Genomic DNA, 22,304 nt, shown 5'->3' with positions numbered 1-22,304 from the left:
GGAGTGGCTGACGGAACTCCAGCATCATACGTTGCTCACGGCGAATGCGGGACAACTCCATCTGATGGGCAGCAGGAGCGGCAGGCATTGAAGACGGAGCATAGGCTGGAGGACGGCTTACAGAAGTCCACAGCCCTGAACATCACTAGGTACCGAGGGGCTGAGCAGCGACCTAAATATCCGAGAGTGGATGAATAGAAGTTCTTCGTCACTTTGACACATGACCCCACGGAAATGTGCCTGCACTGTTCACGGCAAAATGCGCATGACATGTCGGCGCGGTTACCCCCCCCCCCCCCTCCAACACCTCCCCCGACACTGTGGCGGGGAGCAAGCAAAGTACGAGTGTTATTTGGAAAGTATGGAAAGTAAGGAATGATCGGTCGCGAAATGGAAACCACAATGAAAATGAAGTTTTGCACAGGTGTGTTGGACAGTGTCTCTAGTATGACCGTCGATCGCATTACGTCGTTCTTTTCAGTCCTGAGCACACAGGAAGCACACATAAAGATACCTAGAACAATAGTGTCTCCCGCCAAGCACGAGGGCCTGGTGAGAAATTTCGCCTGAAGCTATGCAGCCAACAAACAACGGCCTTGCCGCAGTGATAACACCGGTTCCCGTCAGATCACTGAAGTTAAGCGCTCTCGGGCTGGGATAGCACTTGGATGGGTAACTATCTGGTCTGCCGAGCGCTGTTGGCAAGTGGGGTGCAATCAGCCCTTGTGAACTGAGGAGCTACTTGATTTAGAAGTAGCGGCTCCGGTCTCAGAAACTGACATACGGCCGGGAGAGCGATGTGCTGACCACATGCCCCTCCATATCCGCATCCGGTGACGCCTATGGTCTGAGGATGACACGACGACCGGTCGGAGCCGTTGGGCCTTCATGGCATGTTCGGGTGGAGTTTTATTAATGCAGCCAACATTACGTAACCGTCGTGCATTTTCATCTTCAAAACAATTCTCAGCCGCATTCTGCAGGGGCAATGAAGATGCTCCTGGATCTTTTTCAATTGGAAATGTTTGATTATTCACAATACAGCCTGTAATTTGCTCTCTCTGAGTTTCATTTCTGTTCACATGAACCGTTGGCTATGAAGACAACATTTTGGCACAGACAACGAGCTGTAGGCCAGCGTAGAGAATTGGCGGAAAGCACTGGCGTCTGCCTTCAATGACGAGGGTATTGGAAAGTTTGTACAACGCAACGACAAACGTCTAAGTCGAATCTGCGACTATGGAGATACACTACTGGCCATTAAAATTGCTACACCACGAAGAACTGCAGATGATAAACGGGTATTCATTGGACAAACATATTATACTAGAACTGACATGTGATTACATTTCCATTCAATTTGGGTTCATAGATCCTGAGAAATCAGTACCCAGAACAACCACCTCTGGCCGTAACAACGGCCTTGATACGCCTGGGCATTGAGTCAAACAGAACTTGGATGGCGTGTACAGGTACAGCTGCCTATGCAGCTTCAACATGATACCACAGTTCATCTAGAGTAGTGACTGGCGTATTGTGACGAGCCAGTTGCTCGACAACTATTGACCAGATGTTATCAGTTGCTGAGAGATCTGGGGAATGTGCTGGCCAGGGCAACAGTCGAACATTTTCTGTGTCCAGAAAAGCCCGTAAAGGTCCTGCAACATGCGGTCGTGCATTATCCTGCTTAAATGTAGGGTTTCGCAGAGATCGAATGAAGGGTAGAACCACGGGTCGTAACACATCTGAAATGTAACGTCCACTGTTCAAATTGCCGTCAATGTGAACAAGAGGTGACCGAGACGTGTAACTAATGGCACCCCATAATATCACGCCGGGTGATACGCCAGTATGACGATGACGAATACACGCTTCCAATGTGCGTTCACCGAGATGTCGCCAAACACGGATGCGACCATCATGATGCTGTAAACAGAACCTGGATTTATCCGAAAAAATGACGTTTTTCCATTCGTGCACCCAGGTTCGTCGTTGAGTACACCATCGCAGGCGCTCCTGTTTGTGATGCAGCGTCAAGGGTAACCGCAGCCACGGTATCCGAGCTGATAGTCCATGCTGCTGCAAACGTCGTTGAACTGTTCATGCAGATGGTTGTTGTCTTGCAAACGTCCCCACCTGTTGACTCAGGTATCGGGACGTGGCTGCACGATCCGTTACAGCCATGCGGATAAGATGGCTGTCATCTCGACCGCTAGTGATACGAGGCCGTTGGGATCCAGCACGGCGTTCCGTATTACCCTCCTGAACCCACCGATTCCATATTCTGCTAACAGTCATTGGATCTCGACCAACGCGAGCATCGATGTCGCGATACGATAAACCGCAATCGCGATAGGCTACAATCCGACCTTTATCAAAGTCGGAAACGTGATGGTATGCATTTCTCCTCCTTACACGAGGCATCACAACAACGTTTCACCAGGCAACGCCGGTCAACTGCTGTTTGTGTCTGAGAAACCGGTTGGAAACTTTCCTCATGTCAGCACGTTGTAGGTGTCGCCACCGACGCCAACGTTGTGTGAATGCTCTGAAAAGCTAATCATTTACATATCACAGCATCTTCTTGCTGTCGGTTAAATTCCGCGTCTGTAGCACGTCATCTTCGCGGTGTAGCAATTTTAATGGCCAGTAGTGTAAGTAGCTGGAAGTTGTAGCTAACTGTTGCAAATAAAACGGTTTATTGTCACTGTGGTTTCTATTTCACGACCTATCGTTCCTTACTTTCCGAATAGCCGTCGTAGCTCGTAGCAGGAAACGTACCTGGCCCGCAGTGCACGTCTGTAAGTGTGGTTGCCGCATATGCAGGGGCTCAGCCCGCTATTCACCACACTTTTTTGTATCGTTAGTTGCCAACTGGGAGACACTGGACGTCGATAGCCGTTTTCACTAAGGTCGCTTCCAAATTTTTTTTTGTTGTCCACGTTTCTAACAAATTGTCGAAATATTTGCCTTTGATCTACTTCTTCCTTGCAGGCTTGTAGGAGCGCGTCCACTAGCTTGATATCACTGAAGTGAACTCTATTGTGGTACACTCGCTTCCTACAAGACATTAAATCACCTATAGCAGAACACTGTATCTCTACTCGCCATTCGATGAAATACAATGCAACAATTTTGATCCATACTTCAGACTTCTGGAACTCCTTTAGCTGTGAATCAGTAGAAATACGTCTGCCTGTGGCTATTATCAATCGGAACGGCAGTTTCAAATAGAAAACATTCGTGCTCTGCGTAGCCGGCGGCGTTGTGTGATTTTACCGCGTGGAGATGATCGACCTGACATCGATGAGGCGGGTTTTCACCACGGAGGACGCTCTCAGCAGCCCACAGACTTGCAACAGAAGCGCATGCGCTCATGCAAAGCATGCACAGCGGCTACTCGATACACCACGCATGCGCCAGCGGGATTTTAAAAAACAGACATCAATGTACTGCGGCTAGTATACAGCTGAAGATGGCCAAAAGACTCTCTGCCAAAATAATGTGGCGGCAAGTTACTGACATCCAGCAGTTTACCAGAAATGTTATGAAAAAATTTATACACAAGGAAAGTATTTAATTTCATACATTTGAGTGTTAGGAAGTCTTTGTTTGAGGTATTTGCATGTAGCGTAGTCTTGTACGAAAGTTAAACGTAGACAATAAACAGTTAAAGCAAGAAGAGAATTTAAGCTTTTCAAACGTGGTGCTATGGAAGAACGTTGTCAATTTGATCTATTGATCGAATAATTAACGAAGAGGCACTGAATGAAATTGGCAGAAAATGGTGGCAAACCAGTAAAATAAGGTATCGGTTGATGGGATATACACAGTATGACCGAATTCCTTTAGGACAGCTTGTAGTAATTTCCAAACTGCAGTTGTATCTGGCGGTGAGTTGCGGCGTTACCATGCTTGTAGTTTCAACAGCAACTGTGCAGACGGTCAAAACGCTAGCATCACTGCAGCAGGCGTCATAGCTGCGAAAGTAACAGAACGTGTCTGACATTAGTCGGAAAATGGCGGTGGAGCAATGAGGTAACATCTGCCAGTGAATTCGTGGAATTCGACCCGAATATCGAGAGGCAGGTTTCTGGTCTCTCCTCCACGACAACGCCCCCGCCCTCAAGGCGAATATCATGCGCGAGTGTCAGGGCAACTAACGGATCACAGTCCTGGACCACTCGCCGTATTCGCCAAATATTGCCCCAGCAGACTGGTGGATGTTCTCCAAATAGCAGTTGGAAATAAAAGGACACTGTTAAGATGCGTTATAGTACGTCCTTGAAAACTGTTATACAGTACTAAATGCCACTCCAAAAACGGACTACAATGACTTTTACAAAACACCTCTAAAAATTTAACTATGTATCGATTCAGGGGGAGAGTATTTTGAATAAGTGCAGTGATCTTGTGAATATAATTTATGACTTTTATGTTTCATAGACGCACCTCTAACAGAACTGGGACACACTATGTATCCTGAGGTACCAAATAATCGTCACTCTGGTAAGGAAGGAAGTATGGAGGGGGGGGGGGAGGGGGAATTGTAGAGTGAGAGCAAGATTTGAGTAAAGTAAACAGATTCAAATGGATGTAGGTTGAAATAGTTCTGCAAATATGAAGAGGCTTGCACAACACAGACTAGCATGGAAAACTTCATGAAACCAATCTTTAGAATGAAGACCACAACAATAACAACATGTGCATCTGGTTGTCGGATTGCAGCTTCCACTACTGTTTCACGCTTTGTAAGCTTCCTTCTGGGTGATCGGGTTGTCACGTTGCTAACTTTTACTTTTTTAGGCTTGTTTAACGGGGACAAAGCAGTCTGTTGTGGACTGAAAGAAAGGAATAAATATTCCGCGGCCTGAGTCAGTTGACATAAAAGTTTTCTGAGTATGGCACTGCGTCATACTGTAAAAAGCTGTACTGGAGAAACCAACGTTCCGGCCACGAATACAGTGGGGTTTACTGGGTTTACTAGTCAGCCAGTAGAACTAGAAGTAGGCCACTGTAACGACCACTATACCCAAATGAAGGCCACTGTAACTGTGGCCACAACATTGGTTTCTCCAGTATGGTTCATTATGGCGCAGTGTCATACTCAGAAAACCTTTATGTCGAGTGTTCGCCTGATCGAACAGCCCACAGGTGGACTGCTCGCTGGTTGTGTCCAACGGGCACAATATTTCGGTGATCAGGCATGTCGCCACTGTCCCGTGCGCTGAACTCCTGGAAGTGCACTGTCGACTTATACCCCCGTCCTCCCACAAGCAGTTCTGTACGCAGTCTGTGCCCGAGGGCCCGTGTCAGCAGCCGAGGAGCGATCGCGTCTGCGGCCAGCTACGCCCCGACGCACCAGCGACAACGTCACCAACTGGGGCTGTGATTATAGTCTCAGCAAGGCTTGGGAACCACCGCTGGGTCTAATTACGAAGACAGCAAACAATCGTCCTGGCAGCCAGGGTGAACGGAAGAACTACACACACACTACCGCAACTGGGCCTCCTGCCGCCCATCGGGGGCCATAGACGCCGATACGATCACCTACTCATTTGGTGAAACGCGCTCTCGGATGTGAACGGCGTACAAAACGACTGGCGCCCCCAGGAGATCAGCCCGACAGCGCACTTAACGATGGCGACATGACTGAGCGCCGAAATATTGCGCCCGTTGGACACTATGAACCAGCAGTACACTGGTGGACTGTTCAATAAACAAACACGCCGAAGAAACTGAAGAATCACAAGTATTGGACTGACATGGAAGTTAGTCGTCTCCTTTATTTGACTAATGAGAAACATGCACTGCCGGAAAATAATCGAAACATTAAGAAGGCTTTGTGCGACATAAACGAAAGTTCGTAGGCGTGTTTCTATATCTGAAAGATGATGTCTATTTAAATTTCACGCCAGCCATGTAAGAGTTGTGCTAGTTGAGCCACTAAGAGGATGAAAGTCAGGTTTGCTTTAAGTACACGCTGTAACCGTCGTGAGCGTTAGATATCTTTGAGATTAGACGTGGTGAGTTGATATTAGTCTAGAATGCCTTTAACGCGAAAAAGACACCATTGACTACACCTCATTAAGCTTGAAGGAGGTCGTGTAATAGAGCTACGACACTGCAGAGAGACTTGACAGGAATGCAGCCACTGTACGCGATTGCTGACAATGGTGGTCAGGAGAATGTACAGTCGTAAGAAGGCCAAGCTCAGGACGGCCACGTGGTAATACCGAGAGGGAAGACCATCGTGTTAGGCGTATGGCTCTCGTGCATCGTACTGCACCTGCAGCAGCAGTTTGAGTTACAGCTGGCACCACAGTGACACAACGAACTGTTGCAAATCGGTTACTTCAAGGACATCTCCAAGCAGACGCCCTGTAGCCTGCATTCCACCGATCTGAACCACCACCACTTGCGACATGTTCCTTGGCGTGCTCAATCACTAGATCTGTCTTCAATCGGGCGGATATGGAACATCATCGGATGACAACTTCAGCGCCATCCACAGCCAGCATTAACCGTCCGTGTACTGACCGACCAAGTACAAAAGGCATGGGACTCCATCCGGCACCTGTAGAGCACAATGCACCACTCTGGCGATTCCAACGGTTATTAATGTACCATATTTCACATTCGCAATGGCTTATCTCACGCTTATATTAACCTGTGATCTTGCAATGTTAATCACTGAAATATGTTACGTAGACGAATACATTCCACAAATTTCGTTATTTTACGCTAATTATTTTTGGTGTTGCGATTTTTTTTCCGTCAGTGTATTTTTTTTCCTTGAAGTGGAAATACACATGAAGAATGATGCTAAAACATTCACCAAAAATTTATCACCTTCAGGAAACATCACACCAGAATCATGTAACTAGACTTGATAATGGCATAAGTTCGGCTAAAAAGAGGGACCACAAGTTTGTTCAGATATCCCACATCTAGCGGAAGTCACTAATTATTGATTAGATCTCATAGAGTACCAAACTGTGGGGATGTCTCCAGTATGAGATTTTCACTCTGCAGCGGACTTCCTGGCATATCTACCTGTGGTAGAGCACTTGCCCGCGGTAGGCAAAGGCCCCGAGTTCGAGTCTCGGTCCGGCACACAGTTTTAATCTTCCAGGAAGTTTGTGGGGATGTCGATTGCTACATCGCATAAACTGTTCCAAATTGTACCACAAATTTTCTGCAAGCTTAAGATCGGGTGATTTTGTGAGCCAGCCAACGTGCCACAGGATATCTGACTGCACAGGCCTGCAGAGGCATCTCGGCGACTACACGCTTCCAATCAACTACTGACAGTTTATGCCTCTTTTCATCCATTGAAGATATGCAGCGTTATATGTTGCCTTGGGACCATCTCGAGGTAATCGACTTCAAATGTCCTTTGCATTCGGTTCCGTTCACAGTGTTCTCTTGGAAACATTGAGATGGATCTGCGTACACTGACAGTAACAGTCCATTTCGGGTTTAGAACCGATTGTCACGGACAAGACCCGTCTCCAGTTACTATCGATTAAGATGTTTTTACGGCCGTATTTCTTACGAGCTCTTACACGTCTGAGAGTGATATATTATTACTTGTAGAAGCGTTGGACGGTTGGCGTCGATACACCAACAAATAGGGCATTTCATTCACAGTGTGTTTACGTCTTCACGCGACCCATCTTACTGCATGATCCCGTACAACCGACTGAGTCACACATACAACTTCACTGTGATGCCTTCCTTCAGCGGTGGAGAGCCACCGCACGATATGAGTTCTACATCGTGTTGACTTACTTGATTCCTCTGGTCACAATGGAGGCATAAGGCAGCCGAAATACTCGACATTCATTTCTGTCTTTGAGCATTTACCTCTATTCCAAACAGGTCTTGGCAATTCTCCTTGCTTCCCCTTGCTCAGTCCTCTTCCATATACAGTCTTAGACATAAAACCTCGCCTTTGGTGGGCTGTCGTTCACTTAACGCAGCCAATAAAATCAGTCGCGCCTCAGAATTCTAAGTCCGCCCATATGCATGATTTGGCAACATTGTGGAATGTGAAAGTGTCTGGAGGAAGTGTTATTTTCTTATCGAGCTGTTACAGTGCTGTATAAGCTTGTGGTTTAGTGGTTGCCAGCACAGTAGCTCATCTTAAATCCAAGGAGCGAGTGTGTGATACGTTGGAGAGACGTATTACAGCCACGTCAACATTCACCGAAGACCAACCGGCAACTGTCAACCGCACTGGTGGAGGAATGGAATGCACTACCACAAGAATGCCTTAGGGATCTTGTGGTCAGCGTTGGACCGCATTGAAAAGAATGTACTGCCGTTCGTGGTGATCACGGTCACTCACACTATTAACAATCATGTCCCTTTTTTTGTAATGTCCTGTGGACCATCGTACATCGCGATGACTTCAGAGTAAGAATTGTTTTTGAATACAATAGAAGAGTCATTTCTGTTCGTTACATTTTATATTTCTTTCAGTTACCCTGTGTAATATACTGTAGCAGTCTTTTATGTATGGTCCAAGTTTCAACGAGCTATGTTACTTGGCAGTGACACATCACGCGAATTTTTTTTTCCCTAAGCTTTGCTAACCACTGTACACATAAGGCTTTATACTACGTGGACTGATCTTTTTCAGAATGCTATCTTTTACTCATGTGACAATTAACGAAGCGTGGTGGTATTACGGTTCAGTATATAGCCATGGCCGTGCATCTGTTTTCTCTTCTTAAACAAATTGTTAATAATAATAGAACGTTGGCTGATTTTTAGGTGTATACTGTATAGTATGTAAAAGTACTCAAAATTTATTATTCTTAATTTGTCTAATACTTTATAAACAATTATTACTTCCAAATTTCTCAGAAAGCATCCTCATTTTTCATTTCAGGGTACTTTTTGTGATGTTGACGTCAACGAATGTGCAAATTTTGCTGGAACAGACCTCGGATGTCAAAATGGAGCTACCTGCATTAACAAACCAGGCACATACGAGTGAGTATTGAAGACAACGTTAAAGAAAAAGCCACTTCACGAGAAAAACTCAATTTCTGTGATTGAAACACACACATATAGCCTACACTCCAGTATAAGCCGCAAAAATGTTTTATAATCAATCCCTAACGTCATCAAACCACTGTTTCACAGTCTCTACAAATTAATCTTGCCTGCCATCTGGTTAGCCCACGTTAGAACCCGTTGTGGAACTTACACAGGGGAATGGAAATATCGACAGAAACCGACCTCAACAAAGAACAATTTGGGGTCCAAAGAAATGTAGGAAGTTTGGGGCCCGGAGAAATGTAGGAACACACTAGGGAATACTGACGCTACGACTAATCTTAGAAATAGGTTATAGAAATGCTGTCTGTACATTGAGAAAGCCGAAAAGAACATCAAGCAGAAATTTAGAAAGGGAATTAAAGTTTAGAGGGAAGAAATAAAAACATTGAGGTCTCTCTCAGATGTGGCATCGGGCGAGGAGTTAAACAGAATGGATAGTGTTTTGAAAAGAGTTTATTAGATGAACGTCAACAAAAGTAAAATAAGGGTAGTGGTATGAAGTGGATTTAAATATGGTGATGCTGAGTGAATTAGATTTCGAAATGAGGCACTAAAAGCAGCAAAGTAACAGATGATGGCCTGAATTGTACATACCTCTATGCTGCTCGGTTGATTCTTGTATTCTATGTCACTGCCGTAGTATAACAGCACCACATTCATTCTGTTGGTAGTTCACTGATTGCAGTTGTTGTGTATGGTACAATGGCGTACTCAGTGAATACATGGATATGTGCCTTTTTTACGGCAATGCATGAGCAGCAAGACACACAGGCGTTTAAGGGAATATGGCATTTGTGATGTTCAAATGTGTGTGAATATCTGCGGGACCAAACTGCTGAGGTCATCGGTCCCTAGACTTACACCCTACTTACACTACTTTATGCTAAGAGCAACACACACACCCATACCAGAGGGAGGACTCGAACCTCCGGCGGGAGGGGCCGCGTCATCCGTGCCGTGGCGCTTTAAACCACGCGCCCACTCCGCGCGGCCGGCATTTGTGATGCGACATGGTTAGGTCGACCTCAACTGGATGGAGTGGGTGTTGAGAACATTCTGGAAATGATAGACGAAGATCCTACTATAAGTACTCGCCCTATAATTGCCAATCTAGGGATTCCTGAATCAATTTATGGTGCTTACTTTGGAGACAACGACTCCACCCATTTCTCCTGCAGGAGGTACAGGACCTGACATCTGTGGACTACCTAGACATCAGGAATTTCTGTCAGTGATTATTCGAGCGCCTTGCTGGTGGTCCATGATTCGGTCGACGGTTACTGACGTCACTGACTTCATCTAGATGGAAATCACTTCCAGCATGTTTTAAGGTATATGTACAGTATGTAGGTGTGATGAATTTCGTGCCCCTACGTCTGTTTGCTTTCAGAGAAGAATTAATTTTGTGTCGTTTCTGTTGCACTTGTGATCCCTGCTTCACTGAATAAATCTGAAATAAAACAATTTCAGACAAAACTTTATTTAACATTTCACTCTTATTTTGATGCATACATTACACCCACGAAGTGTGTACAGCAACTTTTGCATCACCCTGTATATAACAGATAATAATAATAATAATAATAAAAGAATTTATGAATGTTCAACATGTAGCCATATTTACAAGTAAGTTTGCGATGTGAATGTAAAATGACTATTTCCACATAATCATGCAAATGATCCATGGAACGTGAAGCTCACTAACTACAGAAGTGCAATGTGGAGAATAAGCAGTTCAGACGAAACATGACTAGAAGCTTTTCAAATGTCGTGCTACAGAAGAATGCTGCCGAACAGATGGTATATCGAACGACGAATGAGGAGGTACTGTATTAAAGTGCGGAGAAAAGAATTTTATGGTACATCCAGAACCAGTTTAAGGTTTATGGCTGAAATGACACAAACTACCACTTGGGAAGCAAGCAGAGAGGGGCACTCAAGCACAAGGTTTCTATAGAGTGTGTTTCGGAATTAGTACTGTAAACTGTCATGGGATAAAGTCTATGAAAGAGAAGGTAGGAGGGCGTGGGAGGGGGGGGGGGGGGAGGGGGAGGGCGCCAAATGATAAGTCGTTTGTGTGCAAAAATGTTCCCTAACTGCCCCTGGCTACAAGTTGAAAAATAATGAAGCGGTTGACAGAACACATCCTGAGGTATCAAGTAAACCTCAGTCTGTTGATAGAGGGAAGTGTGGGGAGTAAAAATTTGAGTGAAAGGTTTGGCACCGATGGAGTAGGCAAGGTGAAATGGATGTAGGTGGCAGTAGTTATTCAGATATGAAGAGGCTTGCACATGTTAGTTTAGTGTGGAGAGCTATATCAAACTAATCTTCGAAGAAAAGACTATAACAACAACATTTCATTGTCTGACACCTTTTACTCTGAGCAGTCGTCAACCCAAAGTCTGACTGATAACACATTCGCTATGAATAGGAGCGGGTTTCAACCCTCCGTCCGCCACGACAGGTTTAAGTTTTCTGTGCTGTCCTTAAATCGCTTGAAGCAACTGTCTGAACAGATGCCCTGAAACGGCCACAGCCGATTCCTTTCCCTAATCCGAGCTTACGCTAAACCACAATGTTCTGTTCCACTCAAAAGCTGGTTCGAATACCACAGAAGCCTGATTACCATGATCCCACTGGTGAAGTTCTTGTTCTGTTTCCTAAATAAGAACTGTTAAATGTTTAAACCTTTGTTGTGATAGATTGAATTAAAGTTCAAGTTGTGCAGAACAAATTTATTAGAAGATAATGGCTTATCTCACACTGTACAAACATGTTGCCCTCGTGGCAACCGACAACAGAATGACTGCTCCTACTTTTCAGAGCCCCTTTCTCGCAACACTTGTCTGAAGTCAAATCTGCAAGCTACAGGGGGTTTGTTCACTACACAAATACAATGTCAAATATATTTCTGACAACCTGAATAAATATTTATAACATTTAAGTGGAGGCTGTGACTCGTGTTGTCACAAATCCCCCAAACTTTTGTTGCGAATACTACGAGAATCGAAAATTTTAAAATAGATGGCTATTACCCATCAGATAAGTAACTCTGAAATGAAAAAAAAATGAATTACTCTCGTACGCTGTAGGTAGTAGGTAATTATTATAAAGCAGTAGCATTAGTGTGCTCGCTGAATAACAAATACAGTTTTTCGGCAGTTTTGAGTTTTCTCGTTAAAAAAAAATGTGCTCCTCCAGTCCTCCCTATTCCATGAAACTAACGTAATCCTTCAACCTCCTTTCCTCGAACCGATCCCGAGCACGTACTTGAACTGCAGTTTAGTTTCTTTACAAGTTGCACCCTGGATTTGTGATCACACAATTTTTTGCCGAATGTGATACGTACGCCGTATGCAAGCAGCACTAACGATTGTTTGTTGCAGGTGCCACTGCGCACAGGGCTTTTTCGGCTTGCACTGCACCCAGAGGAGTAACGACTGTGGGACGGCATCTGCGTCCGAGCTGTGCGGACACGGCCACTGCCAGCCCCGAGTGGGTGGCGGCTACGACTGCCTCTGCCACCAGGTAAGGCGCCGCCTGATCCTCTACACTATCTGATCAAAAATATCCGGACACCTATTAGTGACCATTAATATGGGGTGTGGCCCCTGTTCGCCTTTATGACGGCTTCAACTCTGCTGGAGACACTTTCAGTGAGGTGTCTGAATGACTGTCGACGAATGGCAGCCCACTGTTCCTCAAGATCCAGAACCAGAGAAGTGAATGCTGTTGGGCGTTGTCGTCTGGAGTGCAGTCGACGTACTAACTCGCCCCAAAAGGTGTTCCATTGGGTTTATGCCGGGACTCTGGGTAGCCCTATCCATTTCAGGCATGTTGTTATCCACAAACCACTGCCTCAGAGCTGCCACTTTATGACAGGTTGTAATGTCATGCTCACACAATCGCTGGTCGTCTCTAAACTGCTATAAAATTTGTTCATATTTTTCCGCATTTAATATTTTTTTCCAGCCCGAGGAGCCCACGCTGTAGCCACAGAAATTATTGCCATAACGTAACCACGTCCTACTTTGCTGTTGGCACTACACGTGACGACGCGTAACCTCCTCGAGACGTTCGCCAAAGCAAAACCCCTCCATCGGATTGGCGCAGGGTATAACGTGATTTATCACTGCAAAACACTCGTTTCCAGTCATCAGTTGTCCAGTGGAGTCGGTCTTTCAACATCCTCAAGCATCACTTATCGTTGAATACAGAAATATGTGACGTTTGAAAAGCTGCTCGACTACACTACTGGCCATTAAAATTGCTACACCAAGAAGAAATGCAGATGATAAACGGGTATTCATTGGACAAATATATTATACTAGAACTGACATGTGATTACATTTTCACGCAATTTGGGTGCATAGATCCTGAGAAATCAGTACCCAGAACAACCACCTCTGGCCGTAATAACGGCCTTGATGCGCCTGGGCATTGAGTGAAACAGAGCCTGGATGGCGTGTACAGGTACAGCTGCCCATGCAGCTTCAACACGATACCACAGTTCATCAAGAGTAGTGACTGGCGTATTGTGACGAGCCAGTTGCTCGGCCACCATTGACCAGACGTTTTCAGTTGGTGAGAGATCTGGGGAATGTGCTGGCCAGGGCAACAGTCGAACATTTTCTGTGTCCAGAAAGGCCCGTACAGGACCTGCAACAGGCGGTCGTGCATTATCCTGCTTAAATGTATGGTTCCGCAGGGATCGAATGAAGGGTAGAGCCACGGGTCGTAACACATGTGAAATGTAACGTCCACTGTTCAAAGTGCCGTCAATGCGAACAAGGGGTGACCGAGACGTGTAATCAATGGCACCCCATACCATCACACTGGCTGATACGCCAGTATGGCGATGACGAATACACGCTTCCAGTGTGCGTTCACCGCGATGTCGCCAAACACGGATGCGACCATCATGATGCTGTAAACAGAACCTGGATTCGTCCGAAAAAATGACGTTTTGCCATTCGTGCACCCAGGTTCGTCGTTGAGCACACCATCGCAGGCGCTTCTGTCTGTGATGCAGCGTCAAGGGTAACCGCAGCCTACGGTATCCGAGCTGATAGTCCATGCTGCTGCAAACGTCGTTGAACTGTTCGTGCAGATGGATGTTGTCTTGCAAACGTCCCCATCTGTTGACTCAGGGATCGAGACGTGGCTGCACGATCTTTTACAGCCATGCGGATAAGATGCCTGTCATCTCGACTGCTAGTGATACGAGGCCGTTGGGATCCAGCACGGCGTTCCGTATTACCCTCCTGAACCCACCAATTCCATATTCTGTTAACAGACATTGGATCTCGACCAAAGCGAGCAGCAATGACGCGATACGATAAACCGCAATCGCGATTGGCTACAATCCTACCTTTATCAAAGTCGGAAACGTGATGGTACGCATTTCTCCTCCGTACACGAGGCATCACAACGACGTTTCACCAAGCAACGCCGGTCAACTGCTGTTTGTGTATGAGAAATCGGTTGGAAACTTTCCTCATGTCAGCACGTTGTAGGTGTCGCCACCGGCGGCAACCTTGTGTGAGTGCTCTGAAAAGCTAATCATTTGCATATCACAGCATCTTCTTCCTGTCGGTTAAATTTCGCGTCTGTAGCACGTCATCTTCGTGGTGTAGCAATTTTGATGGCCAGTAGCGTATTATACCTCATTCTTTTTTACTCCTTACGAACAGTCACTGGGCTCGTCACGCTGCTGGTAGCACTTTGAAACTTTTGAGTGGTTCCTTCCGCTGATTTCATGTGATTTTTTACAACCACCCTCCTCAATGTTTGACGGCTCTTATCCATCAATAGACGTCCACCTGGACTTAGTTGTGGTAGTTTCTTCATGTTTCCGCTTTGCAGTCGCACCCCCAACAGTCGACCTTGGCAACTCTGGAAGGGCTGAAATGTCCCTGATGTATTTCTTAGTCAGGTGACATCCAGTGCCTAGTACATGTTGGAAGTCAGTGAGTTCTCTTAATTGACCCCTTCTTCTGTTGCTATTCCTCTGCAGACAACGCTATACTCCCCACCTCCTTATATCATGGCAGGTCCGCCCTAGTGACGTCTAGTGATCAACTGTGTATTAAACTCGAGTGTCAGGATACTTTCGACCCTGGAGCTATAGACGGTTTACCCATGCAGCACAAGCTGATACAGTTTATGCTCACGCGGAGGTCGTAGCACAGATGAACGGAGAAGTGGCTACTTAGCAATATCTTCTGACGATTTATTAAACTTATTATTGCACTTCCATTTAATACGTGAAAATAACATCTAACAACTTTAATTCACTAATTTAACCACTAAAGTATGCTATACACCACGGTCTTTGAACAACATTCTGAGCAACATTAACACAAGACGCAGAAACTTCTCGTCACAGTTAGCTCTCATGAACTCCACTTACATAGTAAGGAAAATTCATAAAATCGAAATAAAATTTTGAACCGCAACCAAGGCCGGTTGGGGATATTTTTCCACAGAAGTGACATGACATTTAGCGTCCCTCTCACGCCCTCCCTCAGACATTAGTTATCTTTCCTTGGCCTTTGGTAAGAGCTTTAAAATTAGTACTACATAGACATTCCACTGTAACAGAAGTATCAAAAGAAGAAACAGTTAATTTTTATTTATGGTAATTCCTGAGATCTTTAAAAACCTTGAAAGGAAGCAAAAATAACTCTACCCATTGTACTGTTCACGCTTCAAAAACATTTGCTGTGTGGAAAGACTGAAAATATAAAATTTCTTTTTTTAATACAATGATTAACTTCTTAGTTCCATAATTTACAAATGATTTAACTTTCACTGTAAAAACTGGGACAGGAAAACAAAGAACTTGGTCTAATTTTATACTCACCCATTATACGTGAGACACTTTTCAACTTCGTAAGCTGTATGTGAGACCTGAGGAAACTCATCAACAAAATGTAACATGTAATGTGTTGAAACAGTATTGCATTACTTGTTATTGGAGGCGCTGGGTGGAATTTTATTTCAGTTAGAGTTTACATTTCCATGCCGCTAGGGGTAGTTAGGACTGGGTTGAGCTGTGAGTGGTTCTTGCTCCTTGCTAAAATATTTTTTTATTTTATTTAAATAAGATCTGAATATTTACTTTTTCATAAAAATAGCACATATTAGAAATTTAAAAGATAATTACTTTTTATACGGCAAAATGGTTATAATATGGGCAAACAAATCAGATTTGTAGCTATTCAACAAGAAGAATTTACTCACAACACCAAGATACTCACGTAGCACTATGAAATTCCACTACAGTGAAAACACACGAAGTATCTCAATGCTGTTTCGCAATAAACATTTGATTTAAAATACACACATGTTAAAAGCTGCACACAAACCCATTACGCAAGTAACAGATTGTTGTTCAAATCTTTAAGAGAATTTTTATAATAAAAATACAATCCAAATAGCATCATCTGCGATGTGACAGTTTAAATAAGCAGCGGGTTGGTTGTGTAGAACATAACGAAAAATCAAATGATATAAAATACAGTGGCCAAAAGAATACACATCTGAAAAACTTACGGAATCGAGAATTGACAAATATGAAGCACAGTTTGAAAGCCAGTACAGGCCTTATAATGTGTGCTTATCAGGTTGAATTCGCTCATTACACACAGCAGCGCACACCACTTCATAACATCTGCAGACCTCCGATAAAGTCGGCCGGTGTGGCCGAGCGGTTCTAGGCTCTTCAGTCTGGAACCACACGACCGCTGCGGTCGCAGGTTCGAATCCTGCCTCGGGCATGGATGTGTGTGCTGTCCTTAGGTTAGTTACGTTTAAGTAGTTCTAAGTTCTAGGGGACTGATGACCTCAGATGTTAAGTCCCATAGTGCTCAGGGCTATTTGAACCAGCGCCTCTGTTGCCCCTCGCAGCTTGGCGCGTCATGCGGCCTTAAATTGGCGCTCTACACAACCTGCTTCGGGCGTGCACATGCTGAATCTGATCAACTGACAACTGTGCTCTTTCTCTTGATTTCAAGTGGGAAAAGTAAGGCAACCACAGTTACATATTTCTACCGTCGCTCGAATTACCGGCAAGCAGAAATGACAATTGCCCACTGTTGTGGGCGTTGACTTCTGCAGACTGTCTCGAAATTGTTTATAAATTATTACAGCTCACATTAAAGAGTGAAATCGATCATATAACAAAATTAAAAAGCTTACACCGCTAGACAGAACAAAATTTCGAGACACATTTTACACTTCCGTGCAACACAATAAAATGTTACTACCCACTGATTGGCAAAGCGTAGTATACAGGGTGATTTTTTCCACATTGTACAAACTCTAGGGAGTGATCGATGAACAAAAAAGCTCTGATGAGCTTATGTCCGAAAATGCATGGTTTCCATGGTAGAGACCATTTATTCAATCAGACACTGTTACAGAGACTGCAGTCTAATATGCGCCGTACAATGCAGCCACAATTAGAGCGTGTGTTGAAAATGGTTTCCATGTGCCCCATCTCATGCGTGTAGGCGCAGTAGCATGTTCTGTCTCATACGTTCACATCGACCAGGCTATATCCGAACAGTGTCAAAGGCAGTATGAATACGCTGCTCCCATCTGGAATGGGCTCTGCATACACGATGCTTTTGAGATGGCCCCATATCCAGAAATCGCACAGCTTGAGATTCGGAGAATGAGTATGCCATGCAGCTGGACCCCTCGTTCGATCCGTCGACCAGAGAAGACACGACTGAGATGCTTTCGGATGTTAACGGCGAAGTGGGGTGGAGCACCATCAAATAGCAGCCACGTAACTCTTAGAATCATCAACGCCACTGCTTCTAGCAGAGGAGGCAATGTCACCCGCAAGAAACGCCGATAGTTCCGGCCTGTTAGGCGACGTGGAAGGAAGACTGGTCCCAAAATACGGTCCGGCTGCATCGATGCTGATGATTCGTTGTCACCATACCATGGGTATTCTGCATACAATCTCACAGATGACTGTTATGAAAGCTGAACTTACCACTCCGCGTAAATTTGCCCTCATCCCTGAATAGGATGGATCATACAAATCTCGGAATCTAGGTTGCACGGAGAAGAAACCAGTGACAAAACTGCTCCCGATGCCGATAGTTTGTCGCTAGTAAGGTTAGTAACAACTGTCAAGGAGAATGTTCCACATGATCGTCTGGCGTACCCTGTAATGGCGAGCCAACTGCCTGGTACTGACACGACGGTCACCTTCCACAGTGTTAATCACGTTTTCCTCCGAGTCTGGTGTCTGAACATTTCGGGTACGTCCTCCATGATTTCCTGCTTCCTGAAACGTCCCTGTCTCAGAAAAGCGGCGAAACACTGTTGCAAACATTGAGTGCTGTGGGTGCTGTCGGGGGTATAGGCCTCCTGACACAATCTTGCTGCCTGCCGCTGGTTCCCATTTGCCTTTCCGTAAGAAAACACCATGTCGGCAGGCTCTCGATTCGAATACGGAACCATTGTGTACAACTCTGTATCACATCCACTATAAGGTGAGTCAACAAGAGAAGTCAATAGGACACATTACTAATTACTATGGTAGGAGATGGCGCTAGGGCATGACATATGAGGAGGAAATCATGCATACTGTAACTGTGGCAGTTACAGTATTCCATCTCTGTAACAACGAATGATTGAAAAAATTGTCTCTAGCATAGAAACCATGCATTTCCGAATATAAGTTCATTAGATCCTTTTTGTTCCATATCCTCTCATCGATCAATCCCTAGAGTTTGTACACGGTGGAAAAAATCACCCTGTATCTGTTAATCTTAGTAGTGGAAGATGGTAACCTAACACTGGAACATCTCCAGAACGACATTTTGCTCTGCAGAGGAGTGCGAACTGATTTGAAACTTTCTGGCAGATTAAAACTGTGCGCCACTTCAGGATTCGGACCTAGGACCATTGCATTTTGCGGGAAAGTGCTCTACAGACTCTTGGTTCCAAACTTCACAGCAGTTCTCCGCATCTTGTTGGAGAAATACGTCTGACCTTTCCAATACTGCGACATTTGGCTGGAGAGAATGAAAACTCTGGCATATGTATTAGGTTAAAAGTTGAAGTATGCATGCAAATTACACAAACGCCTTAAAACATGGTAGACAGACTTGATATTGGAAAGGTGCACTGTGCCTTAACCCAAAGTTAGTCAAAGGATCATAACATAGGATAGTACAAACAACACTGAGTGAGCAGCGAGAAGTTAGCAATAAGTAATGCAACACATTCTTTTTCACGGCCAATGTCGCTTAAAAAATGTGAAATTTGCTGTGGGACATGGTGGAATATTCCTGCTTCAGCCTTAATAGTTTCTTGAAATGTCCATAAGTGGTGGCACCATACGTAGCCTTCAAAATGGCGTCAGTATCAGAGATGTGTTGCACGCAGAGAGCTATCGTTGAGTTTCTTTTGAGGAAAAACCAGAGCTTCGATGATATTCACAAGCGCTTACAGAAAGTCAACAGAGATCTAGTAAAGAAAAAAGGTGAGGCCCCCTGCTATACCTGCAGGACAGGACAGATAGTTTAATTTGTGGAAAAAGGCCAAAATGAGTGGCTCTCAGTTGCATTTGAACATAATACTTTATTCATTTGACAAACATTACAAGAGTAAAGAAAACATTAAAAACAGAGAAAGCCAAACATTAATTTTTGAATTTAATTCCCGGCTAAATGCGCCATTCAATCTCACGCCTTAAGGGCAAAAAACTTTAATTTAAAACCGGCTGAAGGCCAATCACTTAAGACTCAAAAACAAGAATTTGAATTTTAAAAGGCAGAAGGCCTTATCCTAAAACATTTCTCTAAATTAGGCTGAAGGCCCAAACAATCTCACTCCTTAAGGGCAAAACAAGTTTAATTTAAAATCGGCTAGAAGCCATACATAAACAAACAACAAGGATAAATGAGAATAGGCAATGCATCAAATGGCGCTCAGAAGTTTCCAAGGGTCAGTCTGGAATTCATACACTAACGCTCGCTTAGGTGAGACAGGTAATCGGCCCAACAATTCTCAATCCGACAGCAACCCAACCGCCAGACAGTCAACGGACCAAGCGAAATGGCTCTGAGCACTATGGGACATCTGAGGTCATCAGTCCCCTAGAACTTAGAACTACTTAAACCTACCTAACCTAAGGACACCATACACATCCATGCCCGAGGCAGGATTCGAACCTGCGACCGTAGCGGTCGCGTGGTTCCAGACTGAAGCGCCTAGAACCGCTCGCCCACACTGGGCGGCGGATAATTTCGGCTCCACCGGACCAGCACACAGCAGGGAGTTCAATGGAACACGCAGAAGATATCGGCGCCCACAACGAATTACACATCCAGCTGTCAAACTACACGCCGTGCTGGATAGCCACAACATGACAAGCAAAATACACTGCCTGAATTTACGTCAATAGCCAGGGCAGGTAACCGGAACGTTAACGGCCACAAGGCAGAAGATTCCGTTGGCACACTTCTTTTAAAAAATAATCAAGTTAAGTTAAACTCCGCAGGAGGGCGGCTAGAATTTCTCCAATTTGCAAACACACGTTATTGCTCGCGGGAATGGCCCACAACGAAATTCAAACGACACAAGGTGAGCAGCTAGGACTGGCTCTGATAGATTAAGTAAAGACTCAGTTTTCTGTCCGGGTTCGGTGAGCCACAGACCTCGTAGCAATGGGAACAGCACCTCACACTCCGACCGTGCGTGGATGCCGCCACCGGCTCCGGGCAAACTACGCGCCACGTAGACTTCCTCGCTGCTCCACGCCAACCGACCAACTGCCCGCACGTGGCACATCCAGAAACTGTAAGCGCGAGGCCAAAGATAGTACAAGGGTGCGAATATCGATACACGCTGCTGCTGCTACTCGCGGAGAGAGAGGCTAACAGCATAATCGCGATAACCGTGGGAGACTAACCACAAAATAGCAACCAAGGTTTAATGCAAAGCATAAGACGAGCCAGCCACTGCTCAAAAGGCACTTTGAGTTGTTGGCCGATCCTCTGTCTTCACCGCAACAAAGTCGCGCAAACCTCTCCGATCTCTTTCGTGCCGGCCGGCCACACACAGCTGTTACTCCTGCAACGTTGGAACGTGTGGACATCCTCAATAGAGGTGGTGGACAGATCGTAATCAAACACCTCGCTGCACCACTGTATATCTCTGTTGGTAGTGCTGACACTCATCCATCAGTTGGGGTACTCGAAAGTGTGTTCCCACTGGGTTCCTCGCCGCCTATCAGAAGACCATAAAGAGCTACGAAGGATTATCTGTGCGGAACTGCTTGCGCGATACGGGGCTGATCGTAACAACTTTTTGTCGAACATCGCCACAGACGATGAAACGTGGGTTCATGACTTCGAACTGGAAACAAAATGGTAGTCCATGAAGTGGTGCCACAGCAATGGTCCTCTGAAGAAGACGTTTAAAGCCGCACCGTCAGTGTATAAAGTCATGACGGTGGTCTTTTGGGACTCTGAATGGGTTATTCTGTTTGATGTCCTTCCTCATGGTGCAACGATCAAATCGGGAAGTATCGTGCTGTTCTTATAAAAGTGAAGAAACGACTTCAGCGTGTTCGTCGCCACAAAAATGCAAACGAACGTCTCCTTCTCCATGACAATGCAAGGCCTCATCCAAGTCTGCGCATCCGACAAGAGCTCAGAAATTTCATTGGACTGTTCTTCCTCATTCTCCCTATTGCCTGGATCTTGCACCTTCCGGCTTACATCTTTCTGGCCCAATGAAAGATGCACTCTGCAAGAAGCAGTATGTGAATGATGGTGAGGTTATTGATGCTGCAAGACATTGGCTCCGACGTCGACCGTTACAATGGTATCATGCGGCCATACAGGGCCTCCCAGTAACCTGGCTTAATGCTCTCACATTGAAAGAAGATTACGTTGAAAAGTAGAGTTTTGTAGCCAAAGGAGAGGGGAATAATATGGGGTATTGGAATCCTGAATAAAACCAAGCTGCTTTCAGAAAAAAATGTGTTTTACTACTTACTCAGCGCCCCTCGTACATTATTACTAATCAAACTATTAGTCATGTCTTGATAGGGGTTCAAAGATTGGCAAATTGTTTAAACGTTCAGAAATTTAAAATTTTGCACTTCACGAACCGAAAAAAGTAGTGTCCTATGACTATAATATCAATGAGTCACAACTGGAATCGATCAGCTCATACAAATACTGGCGTCTAAAATT

At 45.0% G+C, this 22,304-nt stretch overlaps 1 protein-coding gene across 1 annotated transcript in view; it reads left to right on the top strand.

Moving 5' to 3' along the window:
* LOC126419763 (cubilin-like) overlaps positions 1-22,304 on the top strand; it is a 753,686-nt gene that overhangs the window by 63,417 nt on the left and 667,965 nt on the right. The window contains exons 7-8 of the mRNA XM_050086938.1: positions 8,900-9,003; positions 12,459-12,600. Of these exons, the coding sequence (XP_049942895.1) occupies positions 8,900-9,003; positions 12,459-12,600 (246 nt within the window). The remainder of the gene's footprint in view (positions 1-8,899; positions 9,004-12,458; positions 12,601-22,304) is intronic.

The sequence above is a fragment of the Schistocerca serialis genome, chromosome 9 (genome assembly GCF_023864345.2).
Source record: "Schistocerca serialis cubense isolate TAMUIC-IGC-003099 chromosome 9, iqSchSeri2.2, whole genome shotgun sequence".
Classification (NCBI taxonomy): domain Eukaryota; kingdom Metazoa; phylum Arthropoda; class Insecta; order Orthoptera; family Acrididae; genus Schistocerca; species Schistocerca serialis.
This window is presented reverse-complemented; position numbering and strand designations above follow the sequence as displayed.